This window comes from Zeugodacus cucurbitae, chromosome 5 (assembly GCF_028554725.1).
Source record: "Zeugodacus cucurbitae isolate PBARC_wt_2022May chromosome 5, idZeuCucr1.2, whole genome shotgun sequence".
NCBI lineage: Eukaryota > Metazoa > Arthropoda > Insecta > Diptera > Tephritidae > Zeugodacus > Zeugodacus cucurbitae.
In genome coordinates, this window is record NC_071670.1 from 43736282 (window position 1) to 43751096 (window position 14815).

At 35.1% G+C, this 14815-nt stretch overlaps 1 protein-coding gene across 1 annotated transcript in view; it reads left to right on the forward strand.

The window, feature by feature from the left end:
• The first annotated feature begins 10053 nt into the window (after positions 1-10053).
• LOC105218143 (mucin-2) overlaps positions 10054-14815 on the forward strand; it is a 39716-nt gene continuing 34954 nt past the window's right edge. Inside the window, exon 1 of the mRNA XM_011193534.3 lies at positions 10054-10704. Coding sequence (XP_011191836.1) covers positions 10702-10704 — 3 coding nt within the window. The 5' untranslated portion in view covers positions 10054-10701. The remainder of the gene's footprint in view (positions 10705-14815) is intronic.

The window sequence follows — 14815 nt, forward strand, 5'->3', positions numbered from 1 at the left end:
TCTGAACAGTTCTCGATTAGAGAACTTCTAAGAATTGAAATTAAAACAACAAAAAATACTTAGCAACCTGAAAATCGTCAACTTGATTTTTGCTTTTTATTTTTTGGAGATAAAACTTTTATCTCTTAATTTGCAAGCTTATTGCCTTAACGAGGCGATAGATAAGGCATTTTATGCTCGCAGTCTGAAGGCGGTTCTTATGAAAGCACAAAAGAAAACGAAAATAATGTATCGTTGTGCACTTGAAACGCCACCTAATCTCTTCCTTAGTCGTAAAATCTTTCGTTCGTATCGATAAATCATAATTAAAATTTTTATTTGGCGTAAATTGGTTGAATTTCAATAAGAAATGAGTGAATGGGGATCTAAACCATAAATGCTAATGTAGACGTTCTTACAGTTCGAATTCGATAGTCGAAGTAAACTAATTAAAGAATTTATTAATTAGTTTTAATTTTTTTTTTTGTAATTTTGAGCTTTAGACCCTGAAGAGTTAGCTAGACTGATTGAAGGTGAGCGATTACAGTGTATTATTTTAGAGCCTTTACAGTTCTCCACAAAATTCTTTTGTAAAAGGTATTTAGTAAAATCTCCACAGAGAAGTCTAGATTATCGGTGTGTTCTTCATTATGTTGAAAGTATATATCAATTGTTACACCTGAAAACCAGAAACCCATTTGAATAGATGTATTGTTGGATTTACTGATATTGTCAGAGTGAAGAATTGTGTTATGCTCACTTTTTCGAAATTTTATTAAAGGTCGAGCTAGATTTACTTACAATTCGACCATTTTAATTAATTTTTCTTCTAACGAAAAAAGTTCTTCTAACTTTTTCTCTTATATCTCATTATATTTCATTTGAGTTCTGCTTTCTTGGCAAAAAATTTAAAGGTGAAAGCAACAACAAAGTCATAAAGTAGCATACGTTATAAGTATGTAGTTAGTTAGCTCATTAAAGTGGTAGAATCGCTTAGTATTATCTCGCTATACAATTATGCCAGTCTATTTTACATACCATACGTATAATAGTCGTTTGTTCGATTCGCTACTCTTTAATGTTTGACGAATTGAAGTCAGCTAATATTTGTTACGCTTATACTTCCACTAAATACATACTACGTACCGAGAGTTGAGTACTTTCTCGCTTTGAAAATGAAAAAAGAAAGGAACAGTAAAAGCGTAAGAAATACTCTATATATTCGGCTACTATTTTTTTATGAAAAGTGTATTGTCCATTATCAATAGTCGTAATTAGGTGTGAATAAAAATTAGCTTATGCTTTAATTAGTATACATACTAAGTGTCAAGCTAGCTTTCTTGATATCCAGTATATTCTCTTTAATTCGGCTAGATTTTTTGACAATTTGTAACTTATAATAATAGTAAATATTGTTTCTTTGAAATGATTTTACAAAAGTAATAATAAGGCATTATTACATAATATTTTGACTTGAAGTCATGAAGATTTGGAAAAAATGTATAATTTCCAAAGTTATGTGTTGACCCAGTTCCAAAAAAAGGTCCTTGCGGTGCCTATCATAAGTCCTTGGAGATTCGTTTAAGGGGCACACCTAAATGGCCTAAAAAAAGGTGGTTTTTGGGGAATTTTTATTACAAAAAATTCTTTATCAATTATTTAAAAATTTTAAGAATATATTTATACATATTTCAAGAATATACAGTGAAATTTTTGAAGAAAAAAATTAAATATTTTTTAAGTTATAGTCGATCTCCAACGGCGCGAAAAAAATGTCCTTCACTGCTGCAGTGATTCCGGCCTTCTCCGTGGATGAAATCTAAAAAAATAAAATTCTCCTTAAACTAGATAATATTGTCTGTACAATGACCTACGATAAAAAAAAAAAATAATCAAAAATTGACAATATGGCGGCGGTTTAAAAAAATAGTCGAATTTTACCCAAAATTTTGGTCGTTTTGGGCCTGCCAAAATTCGATTCTTTGATCAGAAATTGAAATTGCTGTTTCGAGAAAAACGCGTTTAAAGATAAAATGATCGTTTTCACTGTTACCGAGCGGCTGCTCTTTTAATTGCTATAACTCAAAAACTATTTGAGATATCGATTTGAAATTTTAATATGTTATTAAGGTGTAATCTACCGAAACATAGAACAAAAAAAATTGATTTTTTTTTGAAATTTCACACTAGGTGTGCCCCTTAAAATAAATCGGATAAGAAAAATTACTTTTATGAATAGATAAGCCTGGGTCTGACGAAACTTTTTTTTTTTCAAAAATTAACAAAATTGCAGCCTCAGTAATTTTTTTCTAGATTTTTGGAAAAAGCAATAGTTTTTTCGATAAAAAATCGAAATTTAAAAAAAAAAAACAAAAAAAAACTTCGATCCGACCCAGGATTATTATATATTCTAAAAACTGTATAAGGTTCATTAAAATCTACCTAGCGGTTTTCAAGTTGCAGTTGTCACCAGTTCAAAAAAATATTAAAATTTGGAGAAAAACGCATTTAAAGTTTCACCCGAGCGTTTTGGAGTGCCCGAGCGCTTTTTGTTATTTGTCGAATAACTCGAAAAGTAATTATCGGATCAACTTCAAAATTGCAGATAATATTTTTAAGATATTACACTTAACAAAAATGCAAACGAAAATTTTATTTGTGAAAAATCCTAACTACATCTATCCCCTTAAAAAACGGCACTTTTTTTTAGAACTACGTCATTTTGTTGATTTTTGAAAAATTTTCAAAAATCGTACCTTCAACTTTAATAACATTTACCAGCTACTCATTCATCCGGAATCATGTCAGCAGTTAAAAATCCCTTATTTTTCAATATTTTTGTAAAACCAAGCGGTAGTGACTTCTAAATCTCGAAGAAATTTAGTACCAAAACTCGAGTGCTTAAATATTACATCTTCGCAAACTTTTCTTGAATATGTATATTATAATATTTGGTTAACCTCAACTTGGACTCAGTACCAGTGTATATTAAACAAATTATTGTTGGTGTAGCTTGATTAATAGAAAAATCACAGCGAAATACTCTCTTATCTAATTGTATAAGTAGGTAAATATAAATATACCTTTCTGTTAGCAAATTTGCACACTTTCTTTGTTTATGGCATGTGTTTTCAGTGAACTGTTTGAGTTATCAAGTTACATATATTTGTAATTTGAAGATTACGATGTTATAGTAAACTTTAAGAAACTTTTTTACTATAAGTAAACGTTCGTACTTACATATTATATATATTGTAGAAGTTATGAGGTAACCAAAAAGAAAGTATCGTGGGAGATTTTTACAATTTTTCTTATAAATATATAATTATCCGTATTTAAAGACGATATCCGTCGAAGTTTTCCTTATCCGGTCCGCTGAGTACTACTGTACTTATACTACAAAAGAAAAATAAATTTTTTGGAAAAGTAACGATATATTTCTAAACATAGTCACCTTTTATCTGAATCCAAATCAACCAGAGATGCTCCAACTTCTTTAACCCGTCTGTAAAATAGTTTTGTTGAGGTTAGCAAATCACCACGATGTGTGATGATATTCAACCGACTAAAATTTCTGTCCAGTGAGTGAATTTTTCAAATTTATAAATATCGCACGATGCCAAATTTAGACGATATGAGGATGAGTTGGATGAGTTAGCCTCAACCCACTCTGGATTAGACAAAAACGTCTTTGACTAATAAGACACAAAAACGTATTTGACCAACACCAAAAGAACATGCGTTATGAAGCTTTGGGATGTTGTCGTATCAGACAAGAAAATGCGTTTTGCCTAATCCGGTGTGGGTTGAGCTTTAGCAGTTCGTAGCCTAATTGGTCCGTGGCTACAGTGGAGATATGAGTCAGTGCGTTGCCACTTTCTTCTTCGCCAAATGCGGTCAGTTTTCTGCGTTTTGTCGTCGGATTGGCTCAATAGTTAATAGTAGAGTTCTGCAATCTGCAATCGTTTTGGTCGATGTACATAGATCACCCTTGTGAATCCTAAGAAAACTTTGGTCATCAGCTATCCGGCCGACGGGACAGACATTCAAGTCTTCGAAGGTTTGTAGGATGAAGTCAACTGTTCGAATACTCTCTCTCGGGTATTTACCAGTGGATTTCAGTCAATGTTAACGAAAAGTCGCAACAACTTCCTTGGATCGTGCATCTACTTAGCCAAATACTGTTGTAAAATGGTCTCAAGATTCAGGCTCGTTGCACGTAGTGAGCAAACGCTGCATTCAACGCGACACCAACTTGCAGCTGCCCAATATACATATGTATGTCATGTATATGAACCACGCTGTCTTTTGAGTTGTCTACGGTCGCAGCGAATTAAAAAAAAGGGCTACGCTGTCTAGGTCATGTTGTTCGAATGGACGAAAACACTCCAGCTTTGAAAGTATTCGATGCAGTAGCCGCCGGTGGAGGATGAACAAGAAGACGGCCCAAACTCCGTGGTGGAGAGCGACCTGGTTACGCTCTATTATCGCTTCGGCTATTATCGGATAAACGGTTTCTACGCCAATTGCATACGCAGCTAACTCGCTCACCTTCAATTGGCGCTCTGCAAAATACGAGATCGTGGACCGTTGTCCGGCTATCCTTCGTGGTAACCGTTTTCGCAATACCTGATCTTGGCTAACGAAACCAAGCGCCCTTTGAACACACTGCGCGATTTCCCTTACAAAAACAATAATAACATTTTTAAAACTTTGTGTATTTTGTTGAAGACTTCCGAAAGCACAAACAACTGTCCGTCAAATTTAACCGTCAAACGCGTAACAATTACATGCAAATTACTGACATTAAGATCGAGATCTGCCCAAAAACAATTAACGGCAAATTTTCGAATTCCGCGAGTTTCGACGTTACGCAAGAGCAGTTCATTGCGGGGGGAAAATTCAGCGGTAACACAAGACGAGTTGGGAATTATAATGTGGGCCAAGCGGCGTGCGTAGAATACGCGAGGCAGATGAGCCGTCGTCGGTTGACCGAAAATGCGCTAACACGACAAAACTCATAATTGTTCAACATTTTCCGTTTTTTAATTTTTTTGTTTTTGTTTTTTCAGTACAACTAGCAAGGGCCGAATATGCGCACAAACGACAAAGCGTGGTAATGCATATTTATGGTTGTATGTGTGTGTGTATTCGCGGATAATGATTACATTACTTACAAACACATTACGAATGCTTTATTTTCAGTTATTTTATTTTTTTATTTTGTTTATTTATATGCGTATTTATGCGCGACTGCCTGCGCGTCTATAAATTTTTACCGATGTTTGTATGTATGTATGAGTGTGGTGGATTCACCTGCTGGGCGGTTGAAGCGACCATTTGAAATTGCTCTCACGTAAGGTAAATAAAAAGCGCGCTTAACACTGCGTAACACTTGCAGCAGGAATGGTAACAACAACAACAACGCACAGTGACTGCAACAAACAAGTCGATTGTACAATTTGACAGTTTCATTTTCATTTCGTCTGCTGACCGACCACTAACCCGTAATGAGGCGGAATAGGCGATCAAGGCACACACACATATATGTACATATACACCGCAATTTAGCAAGTTTAGCATGTAAAGGGGTTTTCAATAGGGACGCTACAAAAGTAGACCAATAGGGACAGCAAACGATCCCATATTTTTCCCGCTTCTTTGATATTTCTCTTCAGTACGGTTTGCTATTTCATCATGGAAAGATATACGATCCAAAAACGAGTCGAAATTATTAAAATTTACTACCGAAATTGGGAGTCAGTAGCCTTAACTTTAAGAGCGTCGTTATAATCGTCCTGTCAGATCAACAATTGAGCGCCTAGGAATGAATCACAATTGTATCCCGAAAAAATTACGGCTTGGTACGATTTATGGACCGGCGACGTCATTGAGCCACACTTCTCCCTGACGATCAAGTCCGGCACGTTGCTGTGAATGGAAATCACTACCGCTCAATGATAGCCGAATATTCTTGGCCCGAATTGGATGATATGGACTTGGACAACATGTGGTTCCAAAAGAACGGCGCCACAAGCCAAACAAAGCGAATGTCACAATCGATTTATTGAAAACCAAGGTTGGTCCTGTCAATTAACCGCCTTGGTCGTGCGATTTAACGCCGTTAGACTATTTCCCGTGGGGCTAGGTCAAGTCTATAGTCTATGCCAACAAGCCAGCGACGATTGATGAACTTCGTACGAATATCGAACTTGAAAACCGTCGAAAATTGGGTTCAGCATCTGGAATTCTGCAAGCGTGTCCGTGGTGGCCATGCAAAAGAGCTCGAGTTCCATACATAATTTCATCGAATATATTTTCACAGAAATAAAGAATTTCAGTGATATCCCAAACCGCTTTTGTTTTATTTAAAAATCTTTGTAGTGTGCTCTTATTGAAAACCCCTTTATATGTATTTACAATAGTATTTACGACGAAATTGCTGCTACGTCGAACTACCGCGTCGCGTCGAGCTGTCAGCAGGTCAATTGTATATCCAAAGCAGATCGCACAGTGTGGCCCATAGCGGCTCCACGTAATACTCTGCAACAATTATGGACGTGTCTTGACTGCGTTGCAGTTCCGCGCAGTTTATGCGCTGACTAAGTGGATTTGCGGCCGTAGCACACGCGCCACAAAATATGCATACATTTACTATTTATTTACTATATATGTACATATGTATGTGTGGGCTATGTTTTTACGCCGCGTGTGTTTAAATTTTTAACTAGAATCCATTGTGCGCTTTGATAAATTCGCCAAACTAAAGTGTTAACATTTTAATGACAATATTATGCGCTCAAATATCCATCGCGCAGGCGCACCGACATAGAAACACACACACGCACATTGGCACGCAGAAATTTTTGCACTTATTGTCAAAGTGAATTTTCGTGTTTTTTATGCAATTGCTTAAATAATTGCAACTTTCTCTAATTTGTGATTTAAGGTTTGCAATTGAATTTGTAAGCGAAGTAAAATTTGTTTGACTTACGCACTCATTTTGGCAATTATCATAATATAAGCTGTCATAAAATAATTTTTTTCATTAATTTTTTTACATTTCGCGAGACACAATTACACACTTAATTGTAACATACAGCATCATAGTCTGATTCCTTTTATATATGTATGTACCTAAAAGCTATGATAGCTATTCAAAAAGAAACAAGAAAGGAAGCGCTAAGTTCGACTTTAACTTTTTATGCACTCGCAGTTTATTTATGTACTTTTATCAAGATAACACACAACAAACATAACCATATATTCGGCATAAATTCCAATGGAATAACGAAAATCATCACATATACATAGTATATGAGGGCTGGGGTAATTCATGAACCGATATCAATAATTTTCACCATCAAGCTACTTCATATCCAAGAATATATGCTCACTTAATTTTGCTAAGATATCTCACATATTAACCGATATATACTGTATGAAACGCAACGGATGTTTGCAAACCCTTATATTAGGTATATGGGAGCTAGGGGAAGTTATGACCCGATTTAACCTTTTTTTTTGGCAGAGAAGCACATTGTTAGAAGAAAGAGATTCTCAATGTTTTTCTATAAAATATCTGACAGATTTACTCTCTCAAAATCTTCGGCAAAAAATTAACCACAGGAACTAAGGTTTTCATGTTCGTTATCTGGAGCCTCGAAAAGTTATTGGCGATTTTGACGATTTTTAGACGGACGATGTCACACCTAAAATGCAGTATTTTTGCTGCAGTGTGCTTTTCCGACATCTTCACTGATTCTTGTTTTATATATTGTAAAGTGAACGAATCAGATGGATTTCAAAATTCTGTCATATGGCAAGTAGGTCTGTCTGTTAATCTATTTTGTCCATTTTCCATAGGTAAATCGGTAACATCAGGGTGTTAAGAAAATATTATGTAACCAATTTCAATAAAATCGGTCGGGTCATATTTGCTGGATATGCTGTGTTTCCTTATTTCAATTTCTAATGTATGTCACAGATTTTCAATAATATTAATATCTAGTGATTGTGGAGGCGTTTTGATCACCCTTGGACAATGATTTACGATTCCAACCGTATGTTTGGGACCATTGTCGTAGTAAAAATTATACGTGTCTTTTATACCCAGTTTTTTCGATTAGTTTTGTTTTTTTTTATTTAAGTATTGATATTTGTCCATATTGCCTTCGTTCAAAGTTCAATGTACCAACACCAGACGCTGAATAAACACCCCAGACCTCCACCGTGCTTAACTGTTGGCCACAAATGTCTAGGATCCATCTCTTGATTGAGTTTTCTATACACGTTTCCTCAACCGATCAAAAAATATTATATTTGCTTTCATCCGTGAATACTACGTCATTCCAGAATGAAAAATCTTTTCCAAAGTAATTGTGTAGATTTCATATATTATTTTATTACCAAATTCAGTTCTGAGTTCTGGGTATGACTTTGATCAAGTTTAGTTATGATCTCTCCATCGATCTCTCTTATTTCTCTAGTACCCTCGTTTATTTCCCAAGGTTTATATAATGGGCCTAATCATTGAATCCGCAGCGAATTGGATTTCGATACGATAAAGATTTTCGATCGAAAATGTTCATACAATCATTGATTCCGTCGATACACTGCTTTACCACAAAGTGAGAACGTAAAACTGTTTTATCGACCTTTATCGACAAATGCGACAAATTTGAAAAAGTGTCTGTGCTTTTTGCTTTATTCGAAAAAAATAAAAACTGACATTTAACTGTTGAGACATTTCTTCCATAAAAATATTTAATTCTCCTGAGGCTCTTTGAGAAAATTCTTTCGCTATTTCGAGTGGGCAACTTTATATCGCTTTTAAACATTTTTAATTTATTTTTGTTAGTCCGTTTTTGTCTCTCATCTCAAAAATACCTATTTAAAACATGATTTAGTCCGTCATCAGTAATTGTTTACATAAAAACTTCCAGATGGTTTATTTCTTTTACATTTCCGCAACTTATTCACCAACGGAAAGATTTCGGGCAAAATTTTTGATTTTGCGGATTCAATGATTTCGTAATTAGCGACATCTATTAGCAGCGGAATGTATTTTTTCGAATCGGTAAGTGAGTTCAATGTGATCGTAAATTTTATTTTCGATACGGATTCAATGATTCCGACGTAAAATTTTTCGATCGAATCGAACCATTTTTCGATCGAAACGGATTCAGTGATTAGGCCCAATATTTATTTTCGAACAAATATGAGAAATATTTGTAATCGCTTTATAAGAAGTAGAAGGTTTATACTTTGCTATGAGCTTTTGTGCGAAAATTCTCCTATTGAGCATTATTATTAGAGCAGCTCAAAATAGATGATCCCTTGACCACACACATAACAAACCGTTTGCGCAAGCTTGCCACGATTCAACTACGACCGTTTTCTCTCAATTAAATTTTTAATTTTTTTTTTATAGCGATTCCGCAGTAATCTTAGAAGGAAATTCGGTCCATGACTATACCCATACATCGAACCTCCTTTTGTATTTAGCCTTATTTAAAGGGTTCAAAACGGTTTTGTCCAATGTTTAGCTCCTGGGTATTCGAAACAATGCTTAACGGTTGAACTCTACTATGTCTATTGTTTTATAGACATTTTCGACAAATGACCTTCCATGGTGCAGCTTTGACATCAAAATTACCGGAATGCATTCTCCGACAAAAATTGCTCGGCATTGGCTGTTGTAGTAATATAATCGTAAACACTATTGACATTTTCATCCGAATTGCATTCGTTTTCGCCTTTATCAAGCTGTAAAATATCTCTAAGGATACTCGAACGTTCCACAAATATCTAATTACACATAAATGCAGGAATACATACATATGTACTTCTACTGTTGACACAGCTCCTACGCTCTCGTCACAGCTACTTTAACAATATGGTACATGGCTTGCCTATTGATTTATTATTATGAGAGACGAGGACTGCAGACACTTACTTACCTGTTATCATTGATACGTTTTATTTCTCATTTTTCACTGGAGAGCAAGCAACACAGACACACCATCTCACGCGCTGTACAACAAGTTAAACAACAACAATCATAGCTGTTTGTTGCTGCTGCTTTTGGCATCATCTCTCCAAGCGCTGTGTGCTGTGCTGTGCCACCGTCACAGTAGTCGGTGCGATTGCTCCTACCTGCCGCACAACGAACGCGTGCACTTAGTACGAGTGCGCATGCGCGCAGTGACGGTTCAGTTTTTCTTCGTTCAACAACGCGTTCGTGTAGTGAAATGTATGCGCGACAACAGCATTTTGAAAGTTCAGACTGGAGTTGAAAAAAAATAAAAACAAAGTAACAGCAACGCAGTGTCATTTCGTGTGAATTGTGGTTTGTGATTGAAGAAAAGAAAAACGCAGGAAATTGGCGAAATATAAAAGTGTTTTATTACTCTAAGGAAAATTTTGAATTTTTCTCTAAAGGAATAAGTAAAAATTTACACTTTGCAAACGGTTTACACTGCAGCTAAGCCAGAAACACAAAAATTTTGTGCGCACAAGTGCTTGTTGTGCTACCTGCACGCAGGATCTTCCAAATCAATCAAATAACGTCAAATACATAAAAAGAAAACAAAAACAAGTGCATTCGTGTGGAAATAGTGCAGTTTAGAACTGGTGAAAAAATATATTTTTTATATGTTCGCATAGCATTGAAAGGATAACTTTACTTAGTGGATAATTCGAAAACAAAAATTGGAAAAAATGGTGAGTGCAGTTTACTTAATTAAGACGAAAATTATAAATTTTTTAAATTTTAATTGCTAAAATAGTGAAATGAAATATATTTATTTTGCAAATGTTGAGGTTATGCATTTTCAGTCATTTCATTCACTTAATTTCCTTCATATCTCAAGTTGTATTCGTATATATTTTTTTTAATTTTATCGACTTATTTCCAAGTTGTAATGTCTTCAATTTATACCATAATATTATCAAGTACATGTTTGCACTTATTCCTTATTTTCCCTGGTCCCTATTTTTCATTTCGTGGTGAACTTGTTTGGAAGCTTCATTTCTCTTTATCACACAATTATGGTAGCTCAAAAATTGGACGAGACTTCGCTTATAGTAAATTAATGTTTTATCTCAGAAAGACACGCAAAGAGTCATCAAAGTCCGCCGAAACGTGACAGCTATCGAGAGAACCATCTTTAGTATTCTTGATTTTGATGTGCTATATATACGGCAAGCTCACTACTCAATCAAAATATGAAGTTCTCAAAATCGAATTTTATAGAGAGAGAGTTATAAGCTATTGTTGTATTTGTTTTTCTCCATATGTATAAAAAGGACCTGATCTCTGCTAAGCTTCTTTGAAAGATCATAGATCATTAAGATCTGGAGTGTTTATTTAGACAAATTTTTTAAAGTATTCTTGTCGTCATCAATTTTTCTTTTCTAGTTTAACGAAACCGTGACTCATTTCAAGTAATCCTATAAAGATTACATAATACTGCAGTATTATTTTGAAATAGTTTGATTGATAATGGTGTTTCGGTGTAATAGTAGTTCGGGAAGTTATAAGAATTCGGACTTTGCTCGTATGATACTATAAGACAGAATGTTCAACTTTAGTTTAAGGAAGTTAATGAAGGATTGCATTTGTAAGAGCATTGTTTGTTGATTGACTTAGTCTGATTTTAATTAATATAACAATCAGTTCGCGTGTAGGTCATTGTAGGGTATTTTTGATCTAACGAAAGGCTTTAATTTTTCCCCGAAAAAAAACATGAATGTAACCAACTTCACATCTTGACAGGCAAATATTTCTATCATCTGTACTGTCAAATCGATTGCTATGGTCGATATCAGACATTTTATGTGGGCATTATATTGCTAATATTCCAATTTCAAATTGTCGCCAGCCAAGTATGTTCGCTGTATTAAAGCGCTTAAATACAAACGTTTGGAGAAAAAGAGAAAAAACTAAACGTTTTTATATTGAGACAGTAATATTAAATATAATTGTACTAATCCTTGATCGATTTCAATTTATTAAGACGCAAAACAAATAAAATGCCAATGATGTTACCACTACAACCTGTTTTGCTAAATAAAAATTTGGCTGTTAAAGTGTTGAAATGACAGTTCATCGCAGCAAGCTTTGGCTTGCCAGAATCACTGCCCAGAAATCGCTGCCTTTGAACAATGTCTATAATCTATAACATGTCAGAGATGGCAAAATATTAGCCTGTCGAGATGCGGGGTAAATTACACCAAACTTTATGATATTTGTGGCGTCATAAATTTATTTACAATTAGCACGAAAGTTCGATAATTCATTTCGTATATGACATTGCGTAGCGCAATCTTTTCTCTAACTTCCATAGGATGTAGACCACTTAGGATAGGTTAGGTTATGTTAAAAAAGTTGACATCTGAGACGGTTTCGCGATGGATGCCACTTGAACAGCTAAAGGTACCAGTTCGTTCTGATGCCAAAAGACACCTAAGGGTGGATCGCATATCGCCGAAGCGCTTTGAGCCTATTACAAATTTTATGAGGCGGCTAATTTCGAATCCGGCAAGTTCGCATGGCTCGCCTAGCGTATGGCTACTGGGATCTTCCAACCTCAGTCTATTGAAAGCTGGGTAGTAGACAGGATGAAATGACTTGTTGTTTCCACCTCAACTTCCTCCATACAGCTGTGACAGTTTACGTCCAACAGGACGTGCACTTACACTGCTATATATTTTTAACAGCATTGTATAATTGTGGCTATCCATTTCATATATTTTAATAATAAAGGGTGTTTTTGTTAATGTTATGGCCAAGCATTTAGCTTTATTGTAAAGATAAGGGTTTGTCATTATGTTGTTTTAAAAATGATTTCGGACAAGTGACCGCCGCGAATAAATTTCAGCCGATAGGTCAAACATTATTTCGGAGTAAGTCTGTTCATTATCTCATGGCAAACTAAACTAAATATTCAGCAAGTAACAGCTGTCAATAAGACCAACTCCGAAAAAAATATTGCCTCATTGAAAATCACACATTTCGATTTGTATTGTCCCATACGAAAAATTCCAAATAAATTTTGATAAGAGAATTCATAATATACCCCAGAGAAATATATGTATACCATATAGGTATGTGTATGTTGGTTCGAGTTAGCATTGTGTAATGATAACCGTAATAAGATTACGAAAATAAGTAATGAAAATAATAATAACAAATACCAAATATCGCGTGCTGCCATAATGCGTGTCAAAGTAATAAAACCAATTTCCCGGCAGTCCACTGATAAACCGCATACTAAACTCGCCTCATATGCGAGTTAAGTAAAATGCTTTAATTCATAATGAACGATGCGTAAACGCAATATTTTAGAGGTGCTATAAAAAGTTTATATATATAGTATATCTATGTATGTCTGTATATTGCGTCAAACATTGCATTTGCATACCGTGAACTCTGCGGTTCACTGCCTCGAGGCGTTGCAAATGCTTAACTAGCCAACAGCTGGCCAAAAAACACACAAAAAAAAACAACAACAATTAAAAAAACGCGTTAAACCATTACGATTACAATTATGATTACATTTACAATTGGCATTGCAACTGCCGAAAGTCGATTGTGGGTGCTGCGACGCCTGCTGAGTTGGCTTATAAGAAAGCACATGTGCTGGCTTGAGTTGACGCCAAATTTCATTTTTTTTTTTTGTTATTCATGCTCTTTTGATTTCTTGACATTACTTGACGTTGCGGACATCATCTCATTAACATGTCCAAAGCGAAATTTCACGCGCGAAATCTCTGAAGCGTACATGTGACCATGTGTGGGTGCCTTGAAGTGTTGCACAAAATTCAAAAAAAAAATATATGTATTTACATATTTTTCTATTTGAAACAAGGTCAAGCTGGCATTACGAAAGCGTCATTTGTGCAATAAGTACACCGTTGCTTCGGATTGTAAACAAAAGTGACCGAGTTTCAGCGAAGTGCGTATTGCATTGTTCTTGAGACTTTCTTCCAAAATTTTTTTTCAAATTTATTTTTAAAATTCCCTTTAACACATTTTAACAGCAGAAATTTCACTTTCTTTATAATAAGTGCCGACATATTAACTGTTATAGCTGGTGTTATGTCGCCAATTACTTGCGAGTTGCGTCTACGTAATGCTTCTAAATTATGTAATTATTGCATTTCTTTTCTTCATTTTTTCAATTTCTAACTTTAATTTCCCTCTAGTTTCTCAGTTATTTATTTGTATATAATTTTTATTTCATAATTTATTTTTCACTCTTTCTGGCTTCCAAGACTCGCCAAAACTTGCGTCGCGTTGTGTCGCCAAATTTTCCACAAAAGTGATAGTGTGCGCGCTCAATTAAATACTCATTCATATACATACATATTTACTTGTGTACATTAAAATTCCAGCCAACCAAGTTTGGCCGGCTGCCCATGGCGCCCCAGCGCCCCAGTCCATCCGTTTGTCAACACTGTGTTCACTTTGAGGCGCGCTTTCTGCGGCTCATCCCGTGTCGTTGACTGCTTAATGCGCACAATTATGCAACGTCACATATGTACGAATGTGGCATAAGTATTACATTCGCATAAATATATATGTATGTATTTACGCGCGTCTTCCTGGGTGCCTTTGCGCATTGGGTTCAGCAGTCGTTTTAATTGTCTTGAATTATGAAAAAGTAGCCAAGTAAATAACTAGACGACTATGAGCAGCTAACTAACTTAGTAGTTATGCCCAGCTGGTCCAATATCCAAGCGTGCTTATGGCTGTAATTGATATGTAAAGGGTGGTCCAATTGTCACTAGGTTATTTGAAAAAATAAAATATTTTGAAAATTTCAATTAT